The sequence below is a fragment of the Tyto alba genome, unplaced genomic scaffold, assembly GCF_018691265.1.
Source record: "Tyto alba isolate M040663 unplaced genomic scaffold, T.alba_DEE_v4.0 Super-Scaffold_1, whole genome shotgun sequence".
Classification (NCBI taxonomy): Eukaryota; Metazoa; Chordata; class Aves; order Strigiformes; family Tytonidae; genus Tyto; species Tyto alba.
The window spans coordinates 37,943,602-37,969,556 of NW_024881261.1; the positions used below are offsets into that span (position 1 = coordinate 37,943,602).

Sequence of the window (25,955 nt, forward strand, 5' to 3'; positions counted from 1 at the left end):
ACCCTCTCATCAGGAGCATCCCATTAGTTCCCACTCCTCTTGTCTCCCTGTCAGGATCTGGCCTGACTCAGACTTTGTTTTACACGCTGATGAGTTCCTATAACCTCTGCTGGTGTGTACCACCCCTGTGACCACCTATGGACCTGCACAAGCCTTAATCCCCATCCAAAACTACGCTGCTCTACCAGGTGTTTGGGGAGGACTATTTGGACCCAAAACCTCTCAGCCTCAGCATTTGCCCCTCAGCCAGGAGACACCCACCTGCCATTTAGGACCTTTTCCATTGCTCTCTCTCCCCCTTCTCTAAAGGAGATTTAGAGAGGCAGATTTGTCATTCAGATGAGGTTTGCATTACACGGTTTAAATCAGAAAATGCCAGCCTTACCCCTTGGGATGGGGAGAAGATAATATTGCTGATGGGTGTTCTCTCACAGCAGACAGCAGATCAGTTTTGCCCTAAACAAATAAGTGAGGTTTGCTCACTACCTGCAGACGAGGAGACATCAGTGTTCAGGGAGTGTGGAAACCCCAAAAGGTTTTAGTCCATGTTTTACTTAAATGCTGAGCAACGGTGTTACTCTAAATTGGTTGAACATCTAGTCCTGAAGGACGACCCTTGTTCTACCAGAGATGCCAGGTGCTATAGCTGGGATTGGAGCTGGAAATGCATTTCCAGACCCCTTGGAGATGGTGAGGACATTTCAGTGGGGATTTTACCAGTTTGCATTGCTGCTGAAACTTTTGCTCTCCTGTTGAGCCAACGAACCCTAAAGTTTCCCAGGTCCCTTCTGGAGATCTTTTTTTTTTTTTTTTTCAGTTCTGGTTGAATGCTCAAACAGCAAAAGCCAGTGAAGGGACATGGGCATTTCTGTAAAATCACCCATTTCTTTGGCATTGGCTTCAAACCCTCCCAGAAGGGACCTTTCGGCCCCAAAACCCCCAGTGCTGACAGTACTGCACCCGTGGAGCTGGAATGCAGCACCTTGTGGGACACCGAGCCACCTCGGTCAAAGGGGTCAGGAAGGAAAGAAACAAGTAAGAGCGTCCTCCCTCAAAGGTATTTTATTTCTACCAGCTAACCTCATTACAGACTATTTGACAAGAACAACGAGGGAAGAATTAGCTGCTGAAATTCTACCTTTGCCTCCCAAAGTGTGGGTGAGAGGCTTTGCATCTCACATTTCGCCGAGCTGTTTGCTTGGGAGCTGTAGGGTGTTCCCTGAGCCGGCATCCCTCCCGGGAGGTCCTACACCGAGCTGTGCCGTTGGATGTGATGGGTTCCCAAGCGGTCCCTGCATCCAGGAACAGGAAACAGGGAAAACTGGGGAGGGTTGGGGGTGCAAGACCTTATTTCTAGTGGAGGTCCTAAGTGCCAGCAACCACCGAGGTGCCAGGGATTTTGCAAGGGGTTAGAGGCAGGTCTCCTATTCGCCTCTCCAAAAGTGGCTTTGCATGTGGAGCTGCAGATCAGCAGTGACCTCCAGTGGCTGCAGCCAAACCCGGTGGAGATGCCGGGCCCAAAGCCGCTCTGAGCTGCAGCCCCAGCACCCTGGGGGGCTGACCCACAGCTGGCACTCCAGGTCGTGGGACCTTTGCATCAACGGGCCATGAAACAGGGCTGACCCATGGCAGCCCCTCACCGCTCTCTGCTAAGGCCTCATGTGGCAATGCCACACTCCCCTGGCCTCCAGGCTTGCCATCACAGGCAATTTTTGATATTTTCTTTTCCCCTGTAAGTCACTCTATTCCCAGGACATCTTGTACAGCCCTCAGGAGAGGGTATGGACGCCGCTCACCAAATGAGGCGATAAAACATTATCTGCCTGTCTATTGCAGCTTTCTACAAAGACAAAACTAACATGAGAAAGTGTGCACAAAAGTGAGGGAATGTGTGTGAGAGGATAGACCATCGGCAGGAACTGTGTCTCCCTGGGAGCTAGTGGAGGTGCAGGTTTAAAGTGCTGGGGCAGATCTCTTATCAGTCGCTGCCTGCTCCTTCCTAAGCAGCTTGCAAAAAAATATTAAAAATTCTGAAAGTATTGTATTCCCTAACTGCTGGGCCCCACTGACTCCCCAGACCCCGTGAAAAATCCAGAAAAAGCAGTCTGCAACTCACTAAAGCAGCAGTGTAAATCCCAGCAGTGAACAGAGAGCGCTGACAATAGTGTATCTCCCCCAGAGCTGCAGCTGGGCTCCGATGCACCTCCCAAACCCCTGCCACAAAGCTTGCTGCTGCTTTGGACCATGCGCATCACCCTGGGATATCTGCAAGGCTTTCCTGCAAGCACAGGGCATGCACACAGGCACTTATTTGGTTGACCACCGCATGCGAAGTCACCCTGGAGCAGACTGCAAATAAGCAGCAGAGCACCTGAGGAGCAGCAGCTGGCAGGGGGCTGTTGTTATAATCCTGCCCAGCGATCAGGAATGGAGGGAGAAAGCTCCAAAGCTGCAACGGGACACAGCTGTGCAAACCACGGGGTTATCCCTGCAGGAAAAGCCGCCACAAAAAGCTCGGAGTTGGGGCTGCTAAATCAGCCTACAACCTGGCTGAGCCAAGCCAGCAAGCCCACAGGGCTGGGATAAAACCCTCTGGCACAACATGGCCAAAACCCATGCGGAAAAGAGCTGAAGTTTTCCTAGGAAACTGTTTCACCCACTCCATCCCTGCTAATAGCGGGAGTATTGAAGGGATGCGGTGCTTGCTATAGGAAAAGAGATATTAGCAGCGCAGAAGGTGTTTGGAGAGACAGCTGGAGCCCCCAGGTCCTGGGTGGGACGAGGCTGTGAAGGGTGACACGGGGACAAGCTCCTGCTCTGCCCCATCTCCCCCCAGGGGCAGGGGCTGCTGCTGGGGTGCCGGGTGGGCTGCAAGGGTGACCCCACCAGTGAGTGGCTGCTCCTGGGAGCGAGCGCTCACCTAAAGGGACCCAGCACGATGAATTAGAAAGGGCAAATCACCATATTTAACTCTTTGGGTGAAAACAGTAGTTTCCTGCCACTGCTCTTCCTATTTACTCAATTACCCTCCACCGCGGTTATTCTGCCAAGACCAAAAGCCATCCACAGGCTTTTCCAATCCTACTAATACGTTTATTAAAGCAGCACGCAATACTGTAAAGCTTCTCCAGACTGTCCCCGTCACCACCGTGACAGCCTCAGGCACAGGGGTCCACAGGCAGCTGCTTGCACAGCAGCTGTGGAAGGACTGTTCCCATCCCAGCAAGAAACCCACTGGCCACAACCCCCCCAGGCTGCAAGCCTTGAAGCCTTTCCTTTCCCTTTTAAAGCCCAAAAGCCCTCCTGGACTCTTTGACCAACTATTTTAGCTGTTTCAGCCTCGGAGACTGGAGGTAAAGTGAGCTGTAGTGATGCTGTGTGAAACAGAAGCACCCGACCCCCTGGCTACATAGGGGTGGAATAGCCTTTCCGGGGTGAAAATCAAGCAGGGTTTTCAAAGCCCTTCAAAAAGCAGGTGTTGCAAAGGGCCAGAGGAATACAGTGTGGCTGTATTTTAAGGAGTGACCTAAGTAGGTTTTGTGTTTAACCTTTTAAGAGGGGTCATTAAAAAGAAGAGGGGGAGGACTGAATAACTTCATGCCAAAAGATGTAGCGGTCCCGCCGTCACCGTGAGCAACAGAGGTCTGCAGGGGACGATTGGGAGGAAGAAAAGTAGGAAAGAGGAAAATAAGGAGTTACCCAAGGAGTTACATCAGCGGCGACTACCACCACAACTTCTAAGAAGATTCCATAGGAAGAAGCACCATTTTGCATGAGAATGGCTTTAACAGCAGCTCCCTGAGAGCAAAGCCAATTGCTCTCAACCCCCACCACATCCTCCCCTCCACGCGAGTGCCTTTGCCAGCTTGGGTTTGCCACCGCAGTGGCTCTGGGAACCACTGAAGTGTCCCGTCTCGGCCGGGGGACAGGAAAAGCAGCTGGGGGGCAGGAAAAGCAGCGGTAGGACGCGTTCCCGGGGCAGGGGGGAAAGGCAGGGACTGCTCATTCAGAGGGAAGCGTGGCCTTTCCCTCCAGCCCCTCCTCTCGCTCGCCTTGTCCTTGAGTACTCCTTCTTCCCAGCTGCTATCTGGTGGCGTGGTCCTATCATCAGGTGCCGTCCTTCGGGCGGGCTAGAAAAGCGCGGCGGGATGCGGCGCGCTCCCGGAGGCAGCCCGGCTCCCGCGCCATGCTGCGGGCCACCGTCAAGCTCTGCTGCGGCATCGCCCACGACCACCTCCGCCGCCTGCCCGGTAAGCACTGCTCACCAAACAACCCCGGCCCAAACCCCCCCTCCCCTTCCCCAACCTCAGGAAAACCAGGCGGGAAAGCGGGTCCTGAAGGAGATGCTAAGTCCGCAACTGCTGGGCATCCCCTTGGGAGGGGACCCCTGGGAAATGTCACATCATCTACCCGCCTCTTTTTCCTCCCGTGTTTGTGTCGTGGGGAGCGTAGCCTTGGCCTGGGCGGCAAATGAGCTTCCAGCGGGGCACGGCAGCGTCTTCCTCACGCGCTCCGTGCTCACCGAAGCCCGGCGCGTCTCTCCCCTAGGCTTGAAGACAACAGCCGTTGCGGCAATCCAGAACGACGTCGGGGGGCTGGTGGTAAGAGGATCCCGTCGCCCGCTTTCCAAAATTCCTCATTATATTCAGAGGCTGATGGGGAAGGAGACAGGTAAGCTCTGTCGCTGGGCTACCAACCGCGTTTTCTAGCCCTGCCCATGACCCCCTTGCAACACGCGGCGGAGGGACGTGTATTAAAACGCACCCCTCTCCACATGATTTGACCCCTATTTTGGGGGAGAGGGTTAATCATCATCTCACCGCTGGGCTGATCTCCAGCTCTCTGGTAGCTGAAAAGCATTCCCCGTATGGATGGCAAACTGGGTTAGCAGGAGACCCTGAGATTCTGGGAAGGCAAATCGCATTGGCTCACCGTACAGACAGCCAGAGCTTTTAGCAGGGGTTACAGGCGCTTCCCAGTGTTTTGTTGTATGTCTGCCACGTCTCTAGTTCCACCACTTACCTAAAGACTTGAAAATTGGCAAATTCATCTGGTTTTTTTGAAGCGTGGCTTGGTCCAAAGGCTGCCTATGCAATGTTAATAATAGTCAAGCCGCGTGCAATTTGTACCACAGTGTTACTGGGAATTGATTTGGAAAGCAATTTCAGAAAGCTTTCCAAGCAGTCAGCACAGACGCAGCGAATGAGTGCCAGGGATGCTCCTGAGAGCAAAGTTTTCTGCACCAAGCCATCCCCCAGCCCAAGAGGGGACCAGATGTGTGGTGGACGTGGTGGTCTAAGACTAGGGGTCAGCGAACCCCTCCGCTCCAGCTCCATTTGCACGCCTGTACCCCCACGTAAAGCTGGGGGGGGGGGGGGGGGGGGATGTCTTTTCACATTGCTCTGCCTTGCTCCTCCAGCCACGTGCCCAGAGCTTGACGGGGACGCCAACCCAAGACGATTCTCCAGCGTGGACCTCTCCTACATCACCCAGGGAGAAACAGCCCTGCAGCAAGCGCTGAGTATCCTGCAGCAGCACACCAGTTGGCAGGCAGAAACGCTGCTGGTAAAGCCCCCCCGCTGCTTGCCTTTGCTGCTTCAGGCCAGAAAAGCTCTCGGGAGGAGAAATGAGTCTGGGGAGGGGAGATTTGGTCCTCTTACTCCTCCTGCTTGAAGGGAAACAGCGGGCGCAGGAGGCGTGCCACACAAAAAAATGCACAGCAAAGAGGGTTTCCAAGCAAGCCTTCCTTAAGCACGTTCGTAAGCGAATCTGCAAAGTAAATAGACAGCAGTTAAAAACTTGGGAGGAGAAACTCAGATAATCATGTTCCTGGGGAAAGCCACAAGCATTTCCACAGAAAAAAAAACAGGCAGAATGTGATTTTGTTGTTATTTATGGTGTTTGTGCATTGTTTGCTGAATTGTTTAATTTAGCTAGAAAGGAGCTTAAAAAAAAAAAAAAAAATACTAGTGGCACGATTTAGATATAACAGCTTTCACCTGTAAACCAAGCAGTAATTGAAAAGAGGACTGGGATGATTTATAGGCAAGGCATTTTAGCGGGTAGCCTGGGCCTCTCAAGACATTTGGGGTTGACACTGGCTCCCTGTTCTCCCAGGACAGCGGGGCCACCGTGTCCAGTGCCGCCCTCCCCGGGCTGGGCAAGGTGTTTCGGGCAGAGGTGGTCCTGGCTGTGCCGGTGGCCCGGCTGCACCAGGAGCTCTTCGAGAGGATCGAGCAAATGCCCCAGTGGAACCCGACCGTCAGCCGGGTGAAGGTAAGGTGGGGAGGGATGCGCCGCAGGCACGGCGAGCGATGGCCATCGCGGGCAAACAGTCTGAGGTTTTGCATCACCAGGGTTGCTAGAATCCCAAAAAAATCATATTTATTGAGGTTCTTGGGATTGCTGAAGGGTTAAAGCTAATGCCGCACTCCTGCAAGAGCGGGATGTCACCCCAGGGAGAGAAGATGTGCTTTTCTGGTGTGGCATTGAGAAACGTGTCGTTTCCAAGCTCTCTTTTCCGCACAGTGCTTGTTCACGGAGGTTTTTTCTGCGCTGGTGGACTCTGACATTGCTCAGACTTTAATGTCAGGGGAGAAGCTGTTCAGGGGAATCAGACAGCTCAAAAAAAAAAAAAAAAAAAAAAAAGAGGCAAAACCAAATATATCACGCTGCAGGGGCACCCCCCGGGAATCTTATGTGTTGTTTTGGGCTTCTTTTGGGTATTTGCCTTATTCCTCAGCTCCTAAATCACAGCAGATCCCTCAGAAAGCCTCCCCGAGGACACCTGGGCTGGATCAGATGCTACCCAGCCTCTCCTTAGTCATTGCTAACACTTCCCCGTCCCTTCCGAAAAAAGAAATAACATAGAGATAGTCCCATCCCAGATTAAAAGATGCTGCAAAAATCACCCGCTTTCCCCCTTATGAGCCTTGCTGCTGCTTCTGCTCACGCTGCCACCCCGCGCTGCTGTCCCCAGGATGGCTTAATGTCCCCTGGGCAGGAGTAAGGGGGTGGCAGGGATATCCTCAGAGGGGCAGCCACAAGGAGCCTAATCCCCAGGGGTGCCCCTTGCTCTGGTAGGTGCTGCAGCACGTTGGGAGGGACACGTTGGTGACACACGAAGTCACCGCTCCCAGCCCGGGCAACGTGGTGGGCCAGCGGGACTTCGTCAGCGTGCGGCACCGCGGGAGGAGGGACACGGCCGTCTACCTGGTGGGCACTGCCACCCACGTCGAGCTGCTGCCCTTGCAGGAAGGGTGCATCAGGTAAAGACACACAAAAAAAAAAAAAAAAAAAAAAAAAAAAAAAAAAAAAGGTGACTGTCATGGGGTATCGCATCCCTGCAGTGAGGAGACCACCGCTGCACTGGGCACAGCGAAAGGAGGCGCGCCAAGAGCTACCTCCCTGCTGCATTTGCTTTTGGATCTCCTTACCCCCATTTTGGGGTTGGGTTTTGGGGGTTTTTGGGGGTTTTTTTTTCCCCTGTGAGGTGGACCCTAACTGCCTGCTCCCCTGCCCACCGCAGAGCCGAGTCCCGGCTGAGCTGCATCGTCCTGCAGCCGCTGGCGGGGGACCCCAGCCGTACCCACTTGACCTGGCTCCTCAGCATGGACCTGAAGGCAAGTGCCACCGTGTTACTTGGGGGTGGAACAGCAAGGGGGTACACATCCCAGGGTGCAAATGCACCCTCCTCCCTGGGATGGGCACCTCAACTCTCCTTGTCCCAGTGGGACCAAATTTGGGGTGTTTTCTCTCCCAAAGGGCTGGATCCCCACGTCTGTCATTAACCGTGTCCTGCCGCAGTCCCAAGCAGACTTCATCGAGCACCTCCGCCAGCACCTCTCTGCCACCTCACACCCCTGAGCCTCCGGGCGAGCACGAGGGATGTGGCCTGAGCTGGAGACCCGCTCCCACCCCTGCTCATTCCACCAGCGACGGGGCGAGGCGGTGCACCCACAGAGCAACCCCGAGGAGGGAGGACGCCCTTCACCGTGCTTCTGCTTTGGGGATGGAGCGGAGAATCCGCAAGCCGGGGCGAGCCAGGCACCCCCTAGCCTGGCGGTAGGGGTTTGCTTAAATCTTTGCCCAAACCTCGCCCGTGCACGGCCGTAGGGGCTGCTGTTGGGCATCACTCCTCCCCGCCGTGCACAGGGGAAAGGGGGTGGCTGGCCAAACGCACCCCAACGTTGGGCATCGCTGCCCACTGGTGAGGTTTGTTCTGCAGCTTCAGCCCCGCCATGGTTTCATCATTTATTACCTGCCAGTGGTATCAGTTGTCAGTGCAAGCTCAGGAGCTCTTTTTGGCCTGAACCAGTAACACATTTTATTTATTTTTGCAATGGCTAAGTTATGTATTTCTCTGTGTGTACCTACGCATGTTCACAGAGCTTTTTCTCCTGCTATGCCACCAGTAGCAGGCTCACGGCGCTAAACCACATCTCAGGAAGAGGTGTGTGGGGCCAGAAATGTGCTTTTCACCATCAGTTCAATTGACTTAGGGTACTGCAGCGTGCGAGGAGGTGGCAAGGCAAGAGAGAAAGCAGCTCGCGGAGACCAGCAGCAGCAGGGTGGGACTCAGCCCCCCCAAACCCATCACACAGCACCCTGTCCTCCAGGCCCACGCGTCCACAGGAGCTTCTCACTGCAGACATGGACCTTGGTAAAACCCCCAGTGGGTTTTGTCCTGGGAGGATCTCCAGGAGATCCCCAGACCTTTGCAGCAGCAGGGATGGATCCAGAGATCCCGATATTATCCTGCCCCCTGGGAACAAGCATCTTGTGCCACAAAGCCGCTGCCAACCACAGTTAGATACAAGCCTTGCAAGAGTGAAGCCGAGCAGCTGGGTGTCATGAAATGTTATTATAACCATTGCAGAGTGCTTGTGATTTATACATCTGTGGGTTTTCCTGGCTCTTTGGCTTAATTAAGGGGGGGAAAAAAAAAAAAAAAATCATCTCAAACCAACTATGTGAAATTCTGGCTGATAAAGAGGGCTGGCTGGGTTGAAATAAAACAAAGAGGTGGTGACTCACTGTGTGAAAACCATTTCAACAACCACACACAGGTAACACATTTCCCCCCCTTCACACACCCATCCCACAAATAAATCAACAGAAAGAGATTTTGATGTGGATTTTTTTTTTTTTTTACATTATGTTAGAGTTCAAAAAAAAAAAAAAAAAAAGAGAACCCAACAAAATTAATAAATATTAAAAGTTAAAAAGCTCTGAATCTCGTATGTACAAAACTTTATACATCATAACAACACTGGACAAGGCCACATCACAGGAATGACTTGGTGCGTCCGCCCAGCCCAGAAGGACACGGGGGACCAGATGCACCCTCTCCTCCCGGAGACAGGACCAAATCCCTGCTGGGAGCTGGGCCATCGCATCACTACATCCCCACGCGACAGCTTTCCACCCACCGTGGCATCAGCACGGCGAGAAGCAACCCAACCTCAGCTTGCCTGAGGCGCTTCTTGTGCTCACCTGGAATAAATACCCAGTGCTGGGTCCCAGCCCGGCAGCATCACCCCCCCCCCCACCCAGAGCACAACACATGGGGCAAAGATGGGAGGGGAGGGGGGGGTGTTTTATCACACCCTGCTTTAAGTCTTGCCCGCCTCTCTTGGCTAGAGGCAGGGGTTAGCACCTGCAGCTCAGCCCCCTTGCACCAAAGACCCCTTCCCCACCTCGGGGACCCTGGTTGCAGGGTGCTGGGCCGGTCCTGAGCCACAGCTCTCCTCCTAGGTATCACAAGGAACCACTGCAAATGTCCCTTATGCAATAAAGGACTAATGCCCAGGACAGCACTGAAGGGAGGGGTACAACTGAGAATTTGGGAGGAAAAAGTGAGCACGCCTATGCACATGTACTGCGCCCTGCAGCCATCACAGCCCGTTTTTTTGGAGGGGGTGGGAGGGGGACGTGGAAGGTTTTGTCTTTTATTCAACGCCTCCAAGGCACAGCCTGCTCCGGGCCCCAGTCCTCCCGGCCCCCCGCACCTCTGGGGGAGAGCTGCCCCTTGAAGAGTAAACGAAGCGTTATCTTTGGCACGATAAATAAATGCTGGCACTCCCGCGGGCGGGTGGCGGGGCTGGCCCAAGGGGCACGGCCGTGGTGGCAGCAGTCCGAGGGGTGACCCCCAGCCCCTCTGCGCCCACAGTTATCTCGCTGATACCCACACCTGCACGCCTCGGAGCTGGGCACCCCGCCGCAGCGTTTGGTAGGCAGCCCCCCCCCCCCCGTCTGCCTGCTCCCCCGAGGCTGCTCGGCTCAGGCAGATGCGTGGCTCTTCTGTCTTTTTGAAGCTCACTTAACGCCCAAGGGCAGCACCCCGGAGGCAGGGGATCTCCAGCCTCAGGTGCTTTTAGGAGTAGCTCCGTAGACGCTCATCCAGCCTGGACTCGGAGGCATTCTGGGGGCAGGAGGGTGCCCAAGCTGCCCTCTTAACATCTCTTCAGCCCTTTTTGTACTGTTGGGTAGCTCCAGGGGAGCGCTGCAGACGGAGTCTGATGCTTAAACCACCGGGAACGCGCGGGGATCTCCATTCATTTCAATTAAAGTGTGTCCTTCAACATCTCCCCTGCTGCAATCCACGCCGGACCAGCGAAGGCCGAGGGGAGCTTGCACGTCGACGCAAGCTCCTCCGAGATGCCCCAACCTCAAGTTCCTTGCAGCTACACGAGCGCTGTCGATGCAGCGCTCTCTCCCAGCACCGACAGCACCAGGCTCGTCCAGCAGCATGCCCTAAAACCCACGGGCTCCCCAGCACACGCCCAACCGGTCCATCTGTCAAACCTCACCTTCCTTGGACTCCCCCTTCTCTGTCCCCAAAACCTCCTCCCTACCAGCGCTCATCCCCCACCGGAGCCCACCTCCCTCTGCCACCACAACCTGGAGGTGCTGGACCCCCCTCACAGCTGGGAGGTTGCCCAGCCCTAAGCACCAAAACCACGGCAGCCCCCTCGGGGACACCCCTGCGGGCCACAGCAGGCTGCCTGCACCCCGCTCCGGGGGGGCTTTGAGGACTGTAACTCCTGGCAGACCCTGTGCCTGGAGCTGGCCTGACACACCCCGCAAGCCGCACGCAGACCTAGGCTCCTAAAGTGCTGTGCTTGTGTTTAGTACTTGGCACAATAATTTTTTTAACAGCATTAATCAGCCCACTTTCACCCCCGCCTCCTACGCGACAAAACAGACGCAGATGAATCTGCTTCTCTCCTGTCTTTGTAACTGCCCCTAAAATCCGCTCCCGGCTTCCCAGTTGTCCCCATTTCCCTCCGAAAGTGTTGATGCCCCACAGGCACTGGGTACAAGGGTGCAGGGATGAGGCTGGTGGCCCTGGGGAGGCTGGGCATCGCTATCAGCTCAAGGCTGGCTAAGGGCAGCATTGGCTAAAAAGTCACCACCAGGTGACAGGCATTTTTTACATGTATATTTGGTCTTCGACCACGTCCTTATTGCTCGTGTTAGAGTTGCCTGGACCATCTCCTGCCTATCCCACCACGCAGGACAGAACCTGCTCTACGGTTTTCACGCTCTGTCTTCCCCCAGACACATTTCCCAAACTCTCTACCCCAACAGCGACAGCCCAGGGCAGCAGTCTGGGCATTTCCCAATGTTTCTAACCCGCCACCCCAATCACATCTCGGGCTGCTTGCCCCCCCGAGATCCCCAGCATCCTGGCATTGCTACCCCCAAGCTCTCAGCACAGGGGCTGAACCGCCGAGCTGGGACCCTCCTCTCCAGCACATCTTGTGTTGCTAGTTAGGGCAGGGGGAAGCAAAAAGCAACATTAAATCCCTCCCCCCCAAATCTTTTTAGCACCTTGGGAGGAAGCAACCTGTCTACCTGCAGCCAAGCCGCTGTTGCTTTTTTTCGCTCCTTTTCACCTTTTTGCTGTGGCGCTGTCAAAAAAAAAAAAAAAAAAAAAAAAAGAAAACCCAACCGTGCCACAGCTGGGAAGGCCGGGGGAGGATCATGAGACAAAAAGTGGTTTTCCCGGGAATTTCTGGGTGAGCCAAGTTGTTTCCAAACCTGGCAGCGCCAGCTGTGAAAACCATCACTGGAAATGGTGAGGGGGAAGAGGAAAAAAAAGGGGGGAGAGGAGAGAGAGGGAGGGAGGGAGGCGAAAGGCTTCCCCTGCCCCTCGGCAAGGTGGAACCGAGTGGGTTACCTGGCTGCCTGGCCCCTGCCCAGCTCGCTGGGGGCTGGCAGCCCCCCAGGGAAAGCACCGCTGCCAGGCATCCCTCCACCCGCCTGAGGTGCCGGGGTGGGGTCCCCCCCGGGTGCCCCCCGGGCAGGGGCAGTGGGACGGGGGGAGAGCGGCAGAGCGGGGCTGGGAGCGGCGGATCCCGGGGGGGCACTGGGGCTGGTGGCGGGGGGCAAGCCGGTGGCAGAGGAGGCTTTCTTGCCGCAGGATTCGCAGCAGAGCTTGTTGTAGCCGGGGATGGAGCAGTAGCGAGCCAGGACCTCCATCTGGCAGAAGATGGATTTGTCCCCGAGGCAAGGCTCCCCTGGAGAGGGACAAGAGCAGCGTTAAACAGCACGGAAGATGAAGATGGCCTTCTGCTCCCACCCCTGCTCCTTTCCGACGGTCCCAAAGGCAACGAGGTGTCTGCCAAACCTACCACCTCTCTCTGCCCCAGGGAGGCAATTTTGGCAACGCTTGTATAGGAAAGGGAGGGGTGAAAAACGAAGCTGGAGCGCTCGGGGTTTGTGCCGAAAAAAACAAGAGTGAGGAATGCTCCAAACCACCATCTTAAATCAGATCGCGATGCGCCTCACCCCAGCTACGAATCAAGAGACGGAAGCCAGGAGTCATCTCCCTGCTTGGGTAAACAGAGGAGGCTGAAAAAAGTTCAAGGGCAAAAGGAAAGGGTGTGAAATCCGGGAGGCAAAGGGGAGCACAGCACGGTGCCCAGTCAAAGGCAGTGGAAACTGTAAGATCACAGGCTCCACAAGATGGCAACCGAGCGGCAGGCAGAGGCGTCGGGGATGCAGCAGCAGAGGGTAAAACTCCCCAAAAATCACTGCTGGAGGTGCACCCTCCCCCTGACCCGCCCGCGTCGCGCCCGGGGAGGAGGGTTACCCCTCACCCCGAGCAGGGACACTTACTGGAGGAGATCTTGCTAACAGGGTTTTTGGCCCCGTCCTGGGGCACCCGCTGCCCTTTGGGTGCACCGTGGTCCCCGGCGCCGGCGGTGACGCCGGAGAGCTTCCCTGCGGAGAGAGCACCACGATGCCCAGCTGCCACAGGAGGTTGAGGGCACTCAAAATACCTCAGGAGGGTGTTCGGGGAGGGGATTTTTTTTTTTTTTTCTTTCTTTCTTTTAAGGGATCTTCTTAAAAACAAGGTCCCTTGGGGAGCACCCACTTGGCCCAGAGCTTAAGCCACCCAAAAAACCCCCCCAAGATGAACTCCAGGGTGTCCACCTCCACGGTACCCTCAGCTCATCGCATCTCCTAGCTGCCAGAAAACCCAACCCAGCAAATATCAGGGCCGAGAACAAAAAAGATGCAATATTTTGCCTGGCGTTTAACCCTTTCTCTGCCAGTAGCATCGGGAACGTTCAACCCGTCCTTCTTTGCTGGCATCCTCCCGAAGCCGAGACGGGCTGGAGGCACGCGTGAAGGTTGGTCCCTGCGGGCACACGCCCCCCACCATCTCACGTGCTTCCTCCTCCTCCTCCTCCTCCTCTCACCCGGGCAGAGGGCCACGTGGCAGCCCTGGACGGCCTCCGGCTTGTCACCCTCGCAGTGCCCGCCGCTCTCGCCGCCCTTGCACACCACCTGCCGCTGCTGGACGCCTTCCCCGCAGCTCGCCGAGCACTGCGCCCGGACAGACAGACAGACGAGCTGTCAGCAGTGGTGGGGAGGGGAGCCGGCACGCCCCGACAGCCACCCCGGAGGGACATTTGTAAGTATTTGCAGATGGCAACTCTGTGGGTGGGTACCGGGCTTTCCAATAAGGGTTTTCCCTCCCCGTCTCCAGCAACGCCCCCCTCCCCATTCTCTGCCGGGGTGCACAGGGATGCTTATCCCCTGTCTCATTTGGAGTTTTTCCCACCAACCTCGTTGAAAACATCACCGGCTCTTGCACCCTCATCTCCATCCCTAGGAGACCAGCCTGCCCTATGAGCACCCTGGCCTTCACACCCAGTCCCTACACCCCTCCTCCCAACCCCGCCGTGCGGCTGGCGGGGTGGGGAGGGGGGGGGGTTAGGCTTTCTCCCCCCCCCCATTCCCCTGCCCCCAGCTCACCTCCGACCAGGCACCCGTCCTCCACTGTGCAGGGCAGGGCAGGCGGCTGCAGGGCCGGCGCGTCTCGGGCCGCTGCCCAGGGCAGTACTTGGTGTGCAGGGTGCGGTTGGTGCCGTCCCGCAGGCGCTGCACGCACTGCACCGCCCGCGCCTGCACCCCCAGCTTGCCGCAGGACCTGCTGCAGGCACCCCACTCCTCGGCCACCCAGCTGCCCGGCGTGGAGGGGTCGGGGAGGGGAGGGAGGGGGCGAAAAACAAACAAGGCGAAGGTGTTAGGGGCCGGCCCACTCCCAACGCAGCCCCAAATAGCACCCCACCCCAGAAGGGATGAGAGCACCCCAGGCCAGGCAGGAGGGGGGGGGGGGGGGGGGGCTTACGCTGGCTGGGAGCACTCCTGGAGGTTACAGCGCCGCCGGATCGGCTTCGGCTTCTTGCCGTTGTCGCAGAAGTTTCTATGCACCATCCGGTTGTCGCTTTTCCGCCGGCAGCCGTACTTGGTATACTGGATGCCTGGGGGAGTGGGGGGGACAGAGCACGGGCGGTAAGGCAGTGGGTATGGGGCGGGGGGGGGGGTCCCGCCAGCTCCCCATCCAGTCCCTTCTCCTGCATCCCTACTGGGATGCGCGCTCTCGGGTGTCACCGCTCAGGTGGGACCCAAGCGGTCCTTCACCCAGGCTTGCAAAAGGTGCTCCTGGGGGTGCTAGACCACCCCCCCACACCCCACCCTCCCCCCAGCCTCCTGGGGTCACCCAGGCTGCTGTGGGGTGCACACACAGAGAGGGACAAAGCAGACTCAGCCTTCCCTCACGCTGCTCTCCCACAAACCCAGGTCGAGACACGAGTTTCCCGCTGGAGACACAGCCAGGAGCACTTAGCAAGCTACAGATTCCGGTTTATTTCTTCAGATTGGGGGGGGGGGGGGCGGAAAAAGCAGCGCATCGCAAGCCCAGCCAAAGCACCGCTATAATTTGCCAAATAAGCTGTGCTTGCTTGGGAGCAGACCAGCCCGGGGCTAAGCCAGCCTTAACCAGGAGCGGTCTGCCACGCTGCTGGGAGCCGTGCCGCAGCAAGGTCCGGGGAGCCAGCGAGAGATCGCTTCCCAGCTCTGCAAGTCCCAAAATCTTCCAGCCCCGAGCTGGCCAGGCGCAAGGTGGAAGGTTGGAAGTGACCTCTGGAGGTCTCTGGCCCACCTCCTGCTCAGAGCAGGGCCAGCTTCGAAGTCAGATCCCACTGGCCCTACGGAGGCAAGGCTTTCATCGGCAAACCCCGCAACGCCAGCGTGTGGGCACACGTGCTTGGCCCCCAGAGGGAAAAATCCAGCAATAGCTCTGCCAAGGAGCTCACGTGTGCTACCTTGCCCTCCGTCACAGCACCTACTGGTGCGTCCACACCTATTTCCACGCGAGCTTTAGGAGCGGTCACCTGCAAGATCATCACTCCTTGGCTCAGATCCAGTTAAAAACAGCCAAGGAATTCAAAAAAATCATAGCAGGTACCTGGATAGACAGAGAAAGGTATGCACACACGATTACATAAGCCTGTTTTCATAAGAAATATTGTCTAAAATGCTTACCTAAACTGCTCTGCAACAGTAGTTTTTAACACTCATATTTGGGTGGTAGACCCCCTCAAATTACAGAGGTCTGAAGAACATGGGTAAGAAGAAAGCCAGGCCTCCAAGCAGTAAGGTCTAGGTCTAAAGCCTTGTGACATGTAATCTTGTCAAGAAACGCTTTAAAAGAGCATGTTTCCAAGACAGAGATGCCCCAGAGGGCTCAGGCACTGCCCAACATACCCAAGCATCCTCCCAAGCACACGCTGTCAGCTGCTATGAAGGGAAAGCTACCTCCTCCGCACGCCTTGGAGCACTGAGACCAGCTCTTGAGGGCCCACTCGTAGGAATCCATCTCCTCGAGCAGGACGTTGTTATTTCCGATCACGGGCAGCAGGTCTTCGTGGATGATGTAGCGGTACATCAGGCTGCTCCTCGCCTCCTCCTCCTGAGGGATGACCTGCAGGCAGAGAAAGGACGATCAGAGAGAGGGGGAAGGAGAGGAAGGAATGATGCCATGGGAGAGGGAAGGGAAGAGGAGGCCATCAAAGAAAAAAAGAAGTGAACAATGACCATGTGGTACAGTGCACACAAGAGTAGGAGAAACAGACCCTGTTACTAGCTCCAACATGGTTAGGTGGGTTCTCAACACAGAGTCCACCCTTCAGAAACGTACCTGTCCTCTCCTCTGACCTGCAGGACCACAACCTGCGCCCAAATCCAGCGCCTGCCATGGGGACGGACAGGAGTGCAGACCCTGGGTGCCCAGGGAACCCAATCCCTAACCCCGCCAAACACCGGTATAACTGAAGTGAGACGTGGAGTCATAAGCAATTGCTGCAGAGAGCAAAATGCCGTTGGACTCAAAGGCAAGCACCCGAGCAAGGCGTCCCTGCGCCAATTCTTGCACGCAGCTCGCTGCCCCTTGCTTTTGGCTAGCTCATTTCCCCGGTTTTAATGACACGCCCTACACCCTTGCTCTACCAAAGTCCTTCCATCACCACCTACAATACCACCTCAGACCACCTTCCCTCCCCGCACCGCTGGGTGACGGTCATCCCCAACACCCCCAGGGGACCTGTCAGCCAGGTTTTACCAAAACGCTGATGGCCTCGTGCAGAGGACCGCTGGTTTTCAGGCTCTCCTTGCCATGTTCAACGGTGTATTCCCACTCCAAGCCCATCTCAATGAACACTTGGCTTTTGGCTTCTCTGCCCTTGGCGTTAAGGATGAAGTTACCCGTGGCTTGATTCTTAACAGCTGGAGGAGAAAGGAGGCATTTCAACGTCATTTCCTCTGGTCACTGCCTTTGAAGGACTGGAATGACCCAAATAAGACCCTTTGGGTGGGAATTGTCAGAATAGGGCCAAGAAAAGGGTAGCGGGTGAAGGGGGAGGTGGACTACGGCGCACTCACCGATGCTGTGGGAGGCCGGCTCCACCTCTTCTATCTGAAGGTGCCTCGCCCCCGCTGGAATCTCAAACATCTTCAAAACACCTGCTGAAAGGGAGGGAGGGAGGGAGGAGGGAAGAGAAAGAACAGGTTTGTTCCAAATGGACGCCCGCCCGCTGTCACCCACACGTGAATCCAGCTGACCCTGACCATGAATCCACCCCCGAGCCCACCCAGCCCGCTCACCCAGCTGCTTGGGGGTCTTGGCCAGCGTGCCCTTCACCGTCCGGCAGTGGGAGTTGTCCCCCCCGCAGACCCCACACTTGTCATCCTGCTTCAGGGAGCCGACCTCCTTGTCACAGCCGACGTGCTGTCACCCGCGGGGAAGAGAAAACGAGCACGGGGTTACACCCCTGTAGCCCAGCCCATCGCTTCGCCGTCCCCACAGCCCTTTGCTGCATGCGGGGTCGGTCCCCAGGCTAAAACAGGCGTCCCCCAAGGGGCAGCGGGTCAAGGGGGATGCAGAAGCTCTCTCCTGGACAGGCAAAGGACAGGGACAGTCACGCAGCAGCCGTCAGCTCCTCACCACGCACTCGCCCCGGACGCAGACGCTGTAGAGGTCTCGGTAGCTGCACCGGGTACCGTCGTGGACAACCTGATTCATGAACACCACGTCCCCCGTTCCCTCGGACCGGCAGATCAGCTCACACTTCTGAGCATCTACGGCAAAATAAAAAGCAAAGGGGAAAAAGAGGGGCGGGGGGAAAAGCGGGTTGTGGGAATACATTAGGCTGATTGAAGCTAGAAACCCATCTCAGCTTGTACCCCTGAGCACAGCCAGATTTCCAAAGCCCAGGCTACTCGTGTGCTTTATTTTCCCTCATCCTTTTGCTGCTCAAGAGTCTGCACTCCTGCCCAGCACGCTCGGGAAACTAAGAGACTGGACGGGGCACGCTATGTGACATTGCAACGCAAGACGCTCGGCTGTGTGCACGAGGAATACCAGGGCAGGCAGGCAGGCAGACCTGGCTCCCATCCCAGCCCGGAGCAGCACGCTCCCCACTGCAGCTCCGGGAGCGAGCAGCCAGCGCCGTCACCCCACCACCTCCACCCAAAACAAGTCCTCTGCGTGCCAAAGCACACAGAAAGCGGAGATAAAACATGTAAAGGGGCGGAAAGAGAATTATCTCTGGCTACCATTACAAGAGGGTCTCCTCTTACTAGCACAGGAGGAGCAGGGAGAAGTTTCAACATGGGCTGATCTCCTCAGCCCACCCCTGCTATGCCTTGAGGCAGCGGGAACCAGTCTGGGTTTCTCTACGTGACACAAGAGATTGATTTTAAAGTCCTGGCTGCTTGATGCTGGCTTATTGCGCTCTAGTTTCCAGCTCAGGAGCTCTCCACAGCCCAACATCTGTGCAGCTGGCACAGCCTCCATCCCACGGTGATGGCCACCAGCGCGGCCTCCTCCGGGAGGGAAGGCAATCTGGCTACTGCTCCTTTGCCAGGACCCGCCTCTGCTCACCGTCGTGATGCTCGTAGGGAAGCCAGGAGTGCTTGCTGTTCTGGTGAGTGTAGTAGGAGTTGCGCTTGGAGCACTGCTGGGCACGGAAATCCTGGTAGGGCCCCGGGCACTCCTCGGTGTTGCACACTTGGTACTCATAGGTGGCTCCAGGGCAGTGCCGCCCGCCGTACGCCGGGCTGGAAAATAAAGCAGGTGGGTTAAAAAAAAAAAGCATCGGGGTGGTGGGGCGTGGGGAGGATGCTGTTCAAACGCGATGCAGCTCAGCGCCCAACCGCACTGCGCAGCTCGCCCCAGGGGGGGCAGATGTCCCCATCCCTGGGGGCAGATGTCCCCATCCCTGCCGACCAAGTGCTCCGGGGGGGATGAGCGAGGAACCGGTGGCTCTCGGCCGCTTCAAGTTTTACCCCCTGGGCTAAAAGTTGGGGGGGGGGCGGGGGGGAGGTGGGGGCCAAACGTACGGCGGGTTGTCGCAGCTCCGGCTGCGCGAGCGCACGCCTCCCCCGCAGGTCCTGGAGCAGGAGCCAAATTTAGACCAGGAGCTCCAGCTGCCGTCCTGGCTGTAAGGCTGCTCCGACGTCTTCCAGATGCAGTGACCTTTGAAGCACCACTGGAAGGGAGGAGCAAGAGGGGTGAGCTCCACGCCTGCCTCTTCCAAAGCGCTCCACATCCGCCAAGAGAACCCTCCTGCACCCACAGCACTACCAAAAAATGGCTCGTGAGGAAGGTGCTCTTCGTCACGCCCTCAAGCACGTCCCTCCCATCGGAAGCAGGACCAGGAGGCCTCCCCGGGGCTTCCCTCCCAGCTGGTTTGGAGATAAGCAAGCTGCATCATTTCACGACCCATTCAGGAGCACAAGCAGCCCGTGGCTTTGCTCTGAGAGCCCCGCACAGCTCCACGGCCAGGATCCACAGCAGGAATAAGCAGGGCAGGCTCCCAACACATCTGTGCTTGAATCTGGCACAGAAGAGCCTGCACAGCGGTGGTTTACATCAGCTGGGAAGCTGGCAGCTGGGTTATATTCTCATGTTTTTCTCCGGGATTTACTCATTCGCACGTGCTTTGGTTTTTTAAATCATAGCTGGAAAAGCGGGCAACAGAGGAGGGGTGATTTGCTCCAGACGTGATACACAAGCTGCACGGCTGGAGGGATTGGGATGCGGAAGGACAAACCCGTGCAAAAGGCTGCTCAAGGCACAAGCAACACTGTATTTTTGAGTTCCTGGACCGGTTTTCTCTCTCCAGCCTCTCTCTACCCACACAGATCCTTGGGCAGGCACTGAATTAGACCCAGGTCCAGGACTGGATGAGCCCTGGGGACGTCTCCCCGCTGGCACAGAGAGGATGAACCCAAACTTCTGCACGGAGCACAGGAGCGAGCTGCTGGGCATTTTGGTAAACGACACCCCAGAGCTCCGCACTTCTTCCCACGTGCGTGCAGAATGCCTGGCACGAAGCTGCGGTGTCACCCCGCGGGCACCCAGACCCAGGGTTTAACTCCAGCCCTGGGGAAAAGCCAACAGTGCCTTTGGTGGCCACCGCGCCAGGCGCAGGGAAGGTCCCCAAAGGGGCAAAACACTGACTGTCCCGTGGAGCTCCCAGCCCAGGTGTTTGCGGTGCCCTGGAGCCACACATGCCAGCAAAACGGGTAACACATCTGTACTTCTGGGCTTCAAAAAGCCTCAGTTTGGAAGCTTTTGGCAAACCGTCACTCAAGCACTCGAGGAGTCTGCATTTTGAGAGAGAATGCTGGGATTTATACAGAAACTCATCAAAAGGTGTTGGATGCTTTATGCCCAGTCACGCCCCAGAACTACTCAAAACCTGCGTGGGCCACCAGCTCTTCCAACGTACCTACACTTTCATACTGTGCTAACGGGCGTGCTAAGAGAGCCTAAAGTAAAAGCCCGGTGACATCACGAGGTTGGACGTGCAACGATGCCATCGCTCTTTTGTCAAGTGACAAAAGGAGTCCTGCTTCTCTGCAGAAGCAGGCAGATCGGAAGGAAAACGAAGTCCTCATCTGAGCACCAACTGGGGAGAACAAGGAGCAACGCCAGCTAAAAAAAAAAACAGGCACCCACCGACCGCTGCCCTCAAGGGTGTCCCTGTCCCCTCCCAAGGGGACCAGCCCCTACCTTGCCTGGAGAGCACTCGGTCCCATCCAAGGGTGGCCCCTTCTTGGTCTTGCAGAAGTAGGGGTTGTCCGGGTGGCTGCACCACAGCTGCTTGCAGGGGTCGAAGGTGCGGAACTGGGGAGCACAGAGGAGTTGGGCTGGGACGGCGGGGGGGGGGGGGGGGGGGTCCTGGCAGGCTCGCAGCAACCCCTCCTCACCCCCCGCAGCACCCAGCTGGGGGTCCTTGGGGTAGGGGGGCGACGCGGCTGTGCAACCCATACTCACCGCCGTGCACGTTTTGTAGCCCACCCCGAAGTCGAAGCGGCACTGCTCGTCCATGGAGTAGTTAATGCCCGGCAGCTCGGGTAACGTGGGCCACTGGTGCTCAAAGGGGTCATCCAGCAGGCAGTCGTAGGAGCTGCAGAGATGCAGGGCAGAGGCAAAGCTGCAGAGCCAGACATGGAGGATTCTCCTCCCTCACCCCTCCCCTCCCCTCTCCCCACACTCAGATATTGAGAAATCTGAATTATCTTGGCGCTGATGCTAACTACCCACTGCTGGAAAACATGTTGCCCGCTGTGCAAGGTCCCCCAAAGAGAAGCAGCCCTCCGCTGCCTGCAGCTCCCTTGGGGACAGAGCACCCTGGCACTAGTGGGTCCTGCCACTGCCACCTGCTTTCCTGCCACTCCTCTCAGCCCCAACGCACAGAAAGCTGCTGGCCTGGCCCTACACGGTTTTTTGGTTTGTTTGTTTTTTTTTTTAATGCAGCACAAAACATCTTACAGCCTAAAGGAGAAACCACACGGGCTGCCCAAAGCAAATGGCAAAAATATCTGAGATCTGGATCTGGGCTCCACCAGCACAGAGCTTCTGCAAACTATTGCCCTGTTGATGCCTCCAGCTTTTATCAGGCTCCTATTTGCCTCCAGCCTCCACAGCCCAAAACCAAACTCAGACTCATACAAGGAACAACCAAAGCTGACAGTCGAAGAAAAAGGGGAAATAACCTCCCAAGGACCCGTTTTTGCTATTCTGGCCAGAACAAGTAATCCCAGTGGGGAACTGCCCACTGCTTGCTTCAGGCGGGAGCTCCTGAGGACAAGATGCAGGCGGTCACGTCGTCTGAAGGGGGAACATCCCCCTCCTGCTTAAAACTGACTTACTGAATGTAGCGGTTGAGCTCCTGCTTGCTGCAGCGGGACCAGTGGTAGCGGTGGAAGGCGGCCTGGACCAGCGGTGCCATGATGCTCCCCATGCTGGTCTCATCGGCGCAGCGGTTGCCCTGGCCGTCGTGCTCCATGCCTAACCTGGTGAGAAAAGCTGGTGTAAAGTCAGGTTCCCCGGGGGGGGGGGGGGGGGGAGGAATTTACACCAGCCCCTCGCACGCCGCGGTGGTACGTGCGCCCGCACAAACAGAAAGCCCCTTTGGCAAGGGAAGGGTCACCGGCACACGCTTGCCCCTGCTCCGAAGGGGACAGCCAGCTCTGCCCCCACAACTTACACGTGGCCAGTCTCGTGGGCCACAACAAAGGCCGAGGAGAAGCCATCTTCGTGGTTGAGGGTGCAGCTTCGGAGCGGGTGGCACATCCCCGTCACTGGCGCGTAGCCTGGGGCAAGAGAGAAAGGGAGAGGAAGAGAGGAGAGAGAAAAACCTTTGAGAGAGGGGAAGAAGAGGTGGGGAAAATGAAAAAACTTAAAAAAAACCAAAACAAAACAACCCGCAGCCTGGCTTCACTGCAACGGGAGGAGAAAACGAAGAGGAAGGCGTTGAAGAGGAGGAGCTGCCCAGGTCACTTGGCTGGCAGCCCAAGGACTTGCTCACCAGTACGACCATCCCGGCTGCCAGTGCCAAAAGCGGGCTGAGGTTACGCTGAGGCTCGCCGGCATCTCTCTGCCCTCGTGCTAACGCGTCTGGGCCGGCGAGAGGGCAGCAAAGGGACCCATGGGTGCTTTATCGGTGTCGGTGACCACCGCCTCCCAGCCCAGAAATGGCATCCCCCGCATTCTTCTTTATTAAAAACAAAACAAAACAACAACAACAAAAAAAAAAAAAAATAAAGAAGAAAGGAAGAGAGAGAACGAAAGGCGTGAGGTGTCCCCCCCAGAGACCCACTGAAAGCACAGCCTCGCTCCCTGCAGGCTACGGGGACTCCTGCCATGCACCCACACATGCACCCGCACCAGCCCGAGGCACGGGGGCACCCTCCCCCCCCCCCCCCAGACGGAGCCGGGGAGGACCATGCACCTCCCCAGCCCCCAGCCCTCGATCAAGTGCAGTGCAGTGGGGCAGCTGGGGGCAGAGAAGCCTTCCTCCCACCCATTCAGCAACGCATCACCTCCAGTTTGGTTTATTTTTCTTGTTTTCTCACATCATTTCCACCCAATTCAATTAATTCCTTGGCACTTCCTGGAATTTACTTGCCAAATTTTTATATATGTAGAACTATAAATATATATATATATTTTTTTTTTTTTTTAAAGACTGACCCTTTTTGGCATCAAGGGGAAGGAAGTTAGCAAAGGAAGGACTTTAGCTCCAAGAGGCAAAAGCAAGGCAGGACCATGCTGGATAACTCTGCCCTGGGGATAGGGATGCTGGAAGAGAAAATCTAGGTGAGCCAAGAGGGAGGCTGAGCTGCAGCAGGAGAGGGGTGCTGATGAGCTGAGGGTGGATGCACATGCCTACGCCTGCCCTCCTGCACACACCCTAGCCAAAACACGGGGGTCCACAGGCCACCATCCTCACGGGCCACTCGCTCCACATCGAGCCAGTGATTTGTGACTAAATGCCCTGGAAGAGGGTGGAGAGGAAAGGATGGGATCGCACTCCACTTAATTCCCAAGCTGAACGAGTGGGTGGGTCCCAGCACCACGCAGCTGGCCAAGGACAATAGATTAAAGCAAAAAAAAAAAAAAAAATAAAAGGTTTCCTACAGCTCTGCCCTAATGTCAACAGCAGTTGTCTTTGTGGGTGTGATGAGTGGATCAGATGCCTGATGGAACAAGGGATGGGTGGCTGCTGCACCACTGGGCACCCAGAAGTTACCGTCACCCCAAGCATAAGGCAAAACCAAGGGGCTTTGGGGTGAGCATTTCCCTCAATATTTCTATTTAGCGGCTGAGCAGAGATTTTCCAGGGTGTCCACCTGCAGTGGAACTTCAAAAGGAAGCTTCTCTCATAATAATAATTTAATTTTTCAAAACAAGCCCAAACACAAACCTTTGAAGGGCTCACTCACATGGTATTTTGTGGGAAGCGATGGATGCATTTTTGCCTGTGATCCAAGTGAAGGAGGTCAAGTGAACTCAAGTTGCTGAGCAAAAAGCCCAAGTTTAAACAAACACCTATTACAGGCAGAGCGAGTTTGCTTCTGCCTGCAAAGCACCACGTAACCTCAGAGAAACTTCTGCAATCACGAGGATCTTCTCAAAGAAGCTTCAATACACCTGGGGCTCTATTTACGGGGGGAAGCATTTGTTTTTCGTCTTCCCCACATTCAAGTGGGCAACAAGACTTATTCCAATGAAGAAATAAACTAAAACACCTTAAGAAAGAGAGTGGAGAAATGACAGGCTCAACGGGCACTACAGTCAGAAGGAAAGCAAAAGATAACAGGCCAAACTAAGAGCTTGAGAGAGAGAATCAGATAATTGGGTTTAACCATACAGTAATGAGCCAAATCCTGGATAAATAATTTAAATTTTTTTTTTTTCCCCCTCATGAAACTTCTCACAAGAAAGAGTAAAGATGTAGAAAACTTTCTGTACAAGGGGACAGCAAATATAGTTTGTCTAGGATGAAAACAGGACACATTGCCAACTCAAGAGGCTCTGGATGTCTGGACGGGAGATGGAACAAAGGAATATGAAAAGGTGGATGCTCAGGAAGGCAGACACTGGTCTTTCATAATTAAGACCCCTGTGAGAACTGAAAGAAGTATCTCCACAGGAGAACGATGGTGGGAAGTAACGACCTGGAAAATACTTACTTGGTGAAGACTAGAGTAGCCTGCAAACGCTTACCAGACCCACACATAGGAGAAGCAGCATGTCCTCACCATAGCAGCAAGACACCAGCCAGTCTCTTGCTTCCTCCAAATGCACTTTATTCTTCTTTATGGACACTTCCTATCTGCTTTCAGCCTTTCTAACCTTCTGCATGAACTGCCAGCCTGCTCAATGGCCAACCATAGGTGATTACAGGGCAACAAATTAAATAAGCAAAAGCATCCTTCAGCCTGGGCCAGAAAGCCCTCCGTGCCCACCCGCTGTGGAGGGACACGACAGTCTCTTCTGGTTTAGATGGGGCTTCAGCAGCTACAGTTAATAATTTACAACCCATCTGTCCACCGCTGAGAGGTATTTCTCTTTGAAGGGCAGGGGTTTATTTGCAACCCACATGCGAGGGCAGCGCAGCTCAGCTGTCCCTCCCGGACCTTCCCCTTCACGCCTTCCAGTTTCCCCTCGATTCCAAAGCAACAATTGCACCAGCTTTCCAAAATTCCTCCACGTTCGCCACGACTTCTCTCATCCCCAGCAGGAGATGCCATGAGCGGGGCTGCTGCCAGCACTGAGAAGTTTTTGTAAACCTCCTCAGGGCTCAGCTTGGACCCGCAACAGAGAGGAGCTATGCCAGAAGTCTGTAATGCTTTGTGAGGACTTGCATCCAGCTTAACCAGTGCCACACCAGACCAAACACTGGTCTGGCTTGCTGGCCAAGGGGAGGTGACACAACAAAGGAGCCATGTCTGGTGGGGACGTGGTGATGAAGCATGGTTGGCATGCTGGCATGGAAATAGCCTGGGCTAAGAGGACCACATGGGTTAACGAGCCAGATTCAGCCCCGTCTCCGTTGCTAATTGGGCACACAAGGAGTTATGAGGGTGGAGTGGTGAGTAAGGAGTGATGAGGCATCAAGTTAAGCACAGGCTTGACATTTAGCCTCCGTTCCCAGGTCTCTGCGACTTGGAGGACTTCATCATCAAAGGCCACCTTTCTCCTGGCTTGTTGACTTAGGCTGCAGGGTCTTTGGGGCAGGACCACCTCTGCCTTCCGCTCAGCTTCAGGGCACGCAGGAGCAGGACAGATGCTTCCCAACCAG

The 25,955-nt window shown here is 55.9% G+C and overlaps 2 protein-coding genes across 13 annotated transcripts in view; one reads left to right on the forward strand and one right to left on the reverse strand.

The window, feature by feature from the left end:
* Window positions 1-4,121: 4,121 nt before the first annotated feature.
* LOC116961409 (steroidogenic acute regulatory protein, mitochondrial-like) lies at window positions 4,122-11,985 on the forward strand. The gene is made up of 7 exons (XM_032992372.2): window positions 4,122-4,250; window positions 4,549-4,671; window positions 5,420-5,565; window positions 6,118-6,276; window positions 7,084-7,268; window positions 7,529-7,622; window positions 7,765-11,985. Exons 1-7 carry the CDS (start codon window positions 4,187-4,189, stop codon window positions 7,864-7,866), a joined length of 873 nt encoding a protein of 290 aa, XP_032848263.1. The 5' UTR covers window positions 4,122-4,186; the 3' UTR covers window positions 7,867-11,985.
* The window catches only part of ADAMTS14 (ADAM metallopeptidase with thrombospondin type 1 motif 14), a 35,126-nt gene continuing 21,091 nt past the window's right edge, over window positions 11,921-25,955 (reverse strand). For 3 of the 12 annotated variants that reach the window (XM_042788790.1, XM_042788775.1, XM_042788769.1), the window contains 16 exons: window positions 22,356-22,461; window positions 22,018-22,161; window positions 21,140-21,272; window positions 20,876-20,989; window positions 19,198-19,346; window positions 18,740-18,915; window positions 17,801-17,934; window positions 17,461-17,584; window positions 17,239-17,322; window positions 16,919-17,082; window positions 16,066-16,282; window positions 14,648-14,780; window positions 14,272-14,479; window positions 13,713-13,839; window positions 13,126-13,230; window positions 11,921-12,524 (listed from right to left, as the gene is read on the reverse strand). In XM_042788790.1, coding sequence (XP_042644724.1) covers window positions 12,181-12,524; window positions 13,126-13,230; window positions 13,713-13,839; window positions 14,272-14,479; window positions 14,648-14,780; window positions 16,066-16,282; window positions 16,919-17,082; window positions 17,239-17,322; window positions 17,461-17,584; window positions 17,801-17,934; window positions 18,740-18,915; window positions 19,198-19,346; window positions 20,876-20,989; window positions 21,140-21,272; window positions 22,018-22,161; window positions 22,356-22,461 — 2,462 coding nt within the window. In that variant the 3' untranslated portion in view covers window positions 11,921-12,180. Of the gene's footprint in view, window positions 12,859-13,125; window positions 13,231-13,712; window positions 13,840-14,271; window positions 14,480-14,647; window positions 14,781-16,065; window positions 16,283-16,918; window positions 17,083-17,238; window positions 17,585-17,800; window positions 17,935-18,739; window positions 18,916-19,197; window positions 19,347-20,875; window positions 20,990-21,139; window positions 21,273-22,017; window positions 22,162-22,355; window positions 22,462-25,955 lie in introns of all 12 variants that reach the window. The other 9 variants (XM_042788810.1, XM_042788804.1, XM_042788798.1 and 6 more) reach the window with 7 other exon arrangements.

Bases quoted from the DNA above. Each gene is read 5' to 3' on its own strand.
- LOC116961409 (XM_032992372.2), top strand. From the start codon at position 4,187: ATGCTGCGGGCCACCGTCAAGCTCTGCTGCGGCATCGCCCACGACCAC. The intron at 4,672-5,419 runs GTAAGCTCTGTC...TTGCTCCTCCAG, and splicing joins GCTGATGGGGAAGGAGACAG to CCACGTGCCCAGAGCTTGAC. The intron at 5,566-6,117 runs GTAAAGCCCCCC...CTGTTCTCCCAG, and splicing joins GGCAGGCAGAAACGCTGCTG to GACAGCGGGGCCACCGTGTC.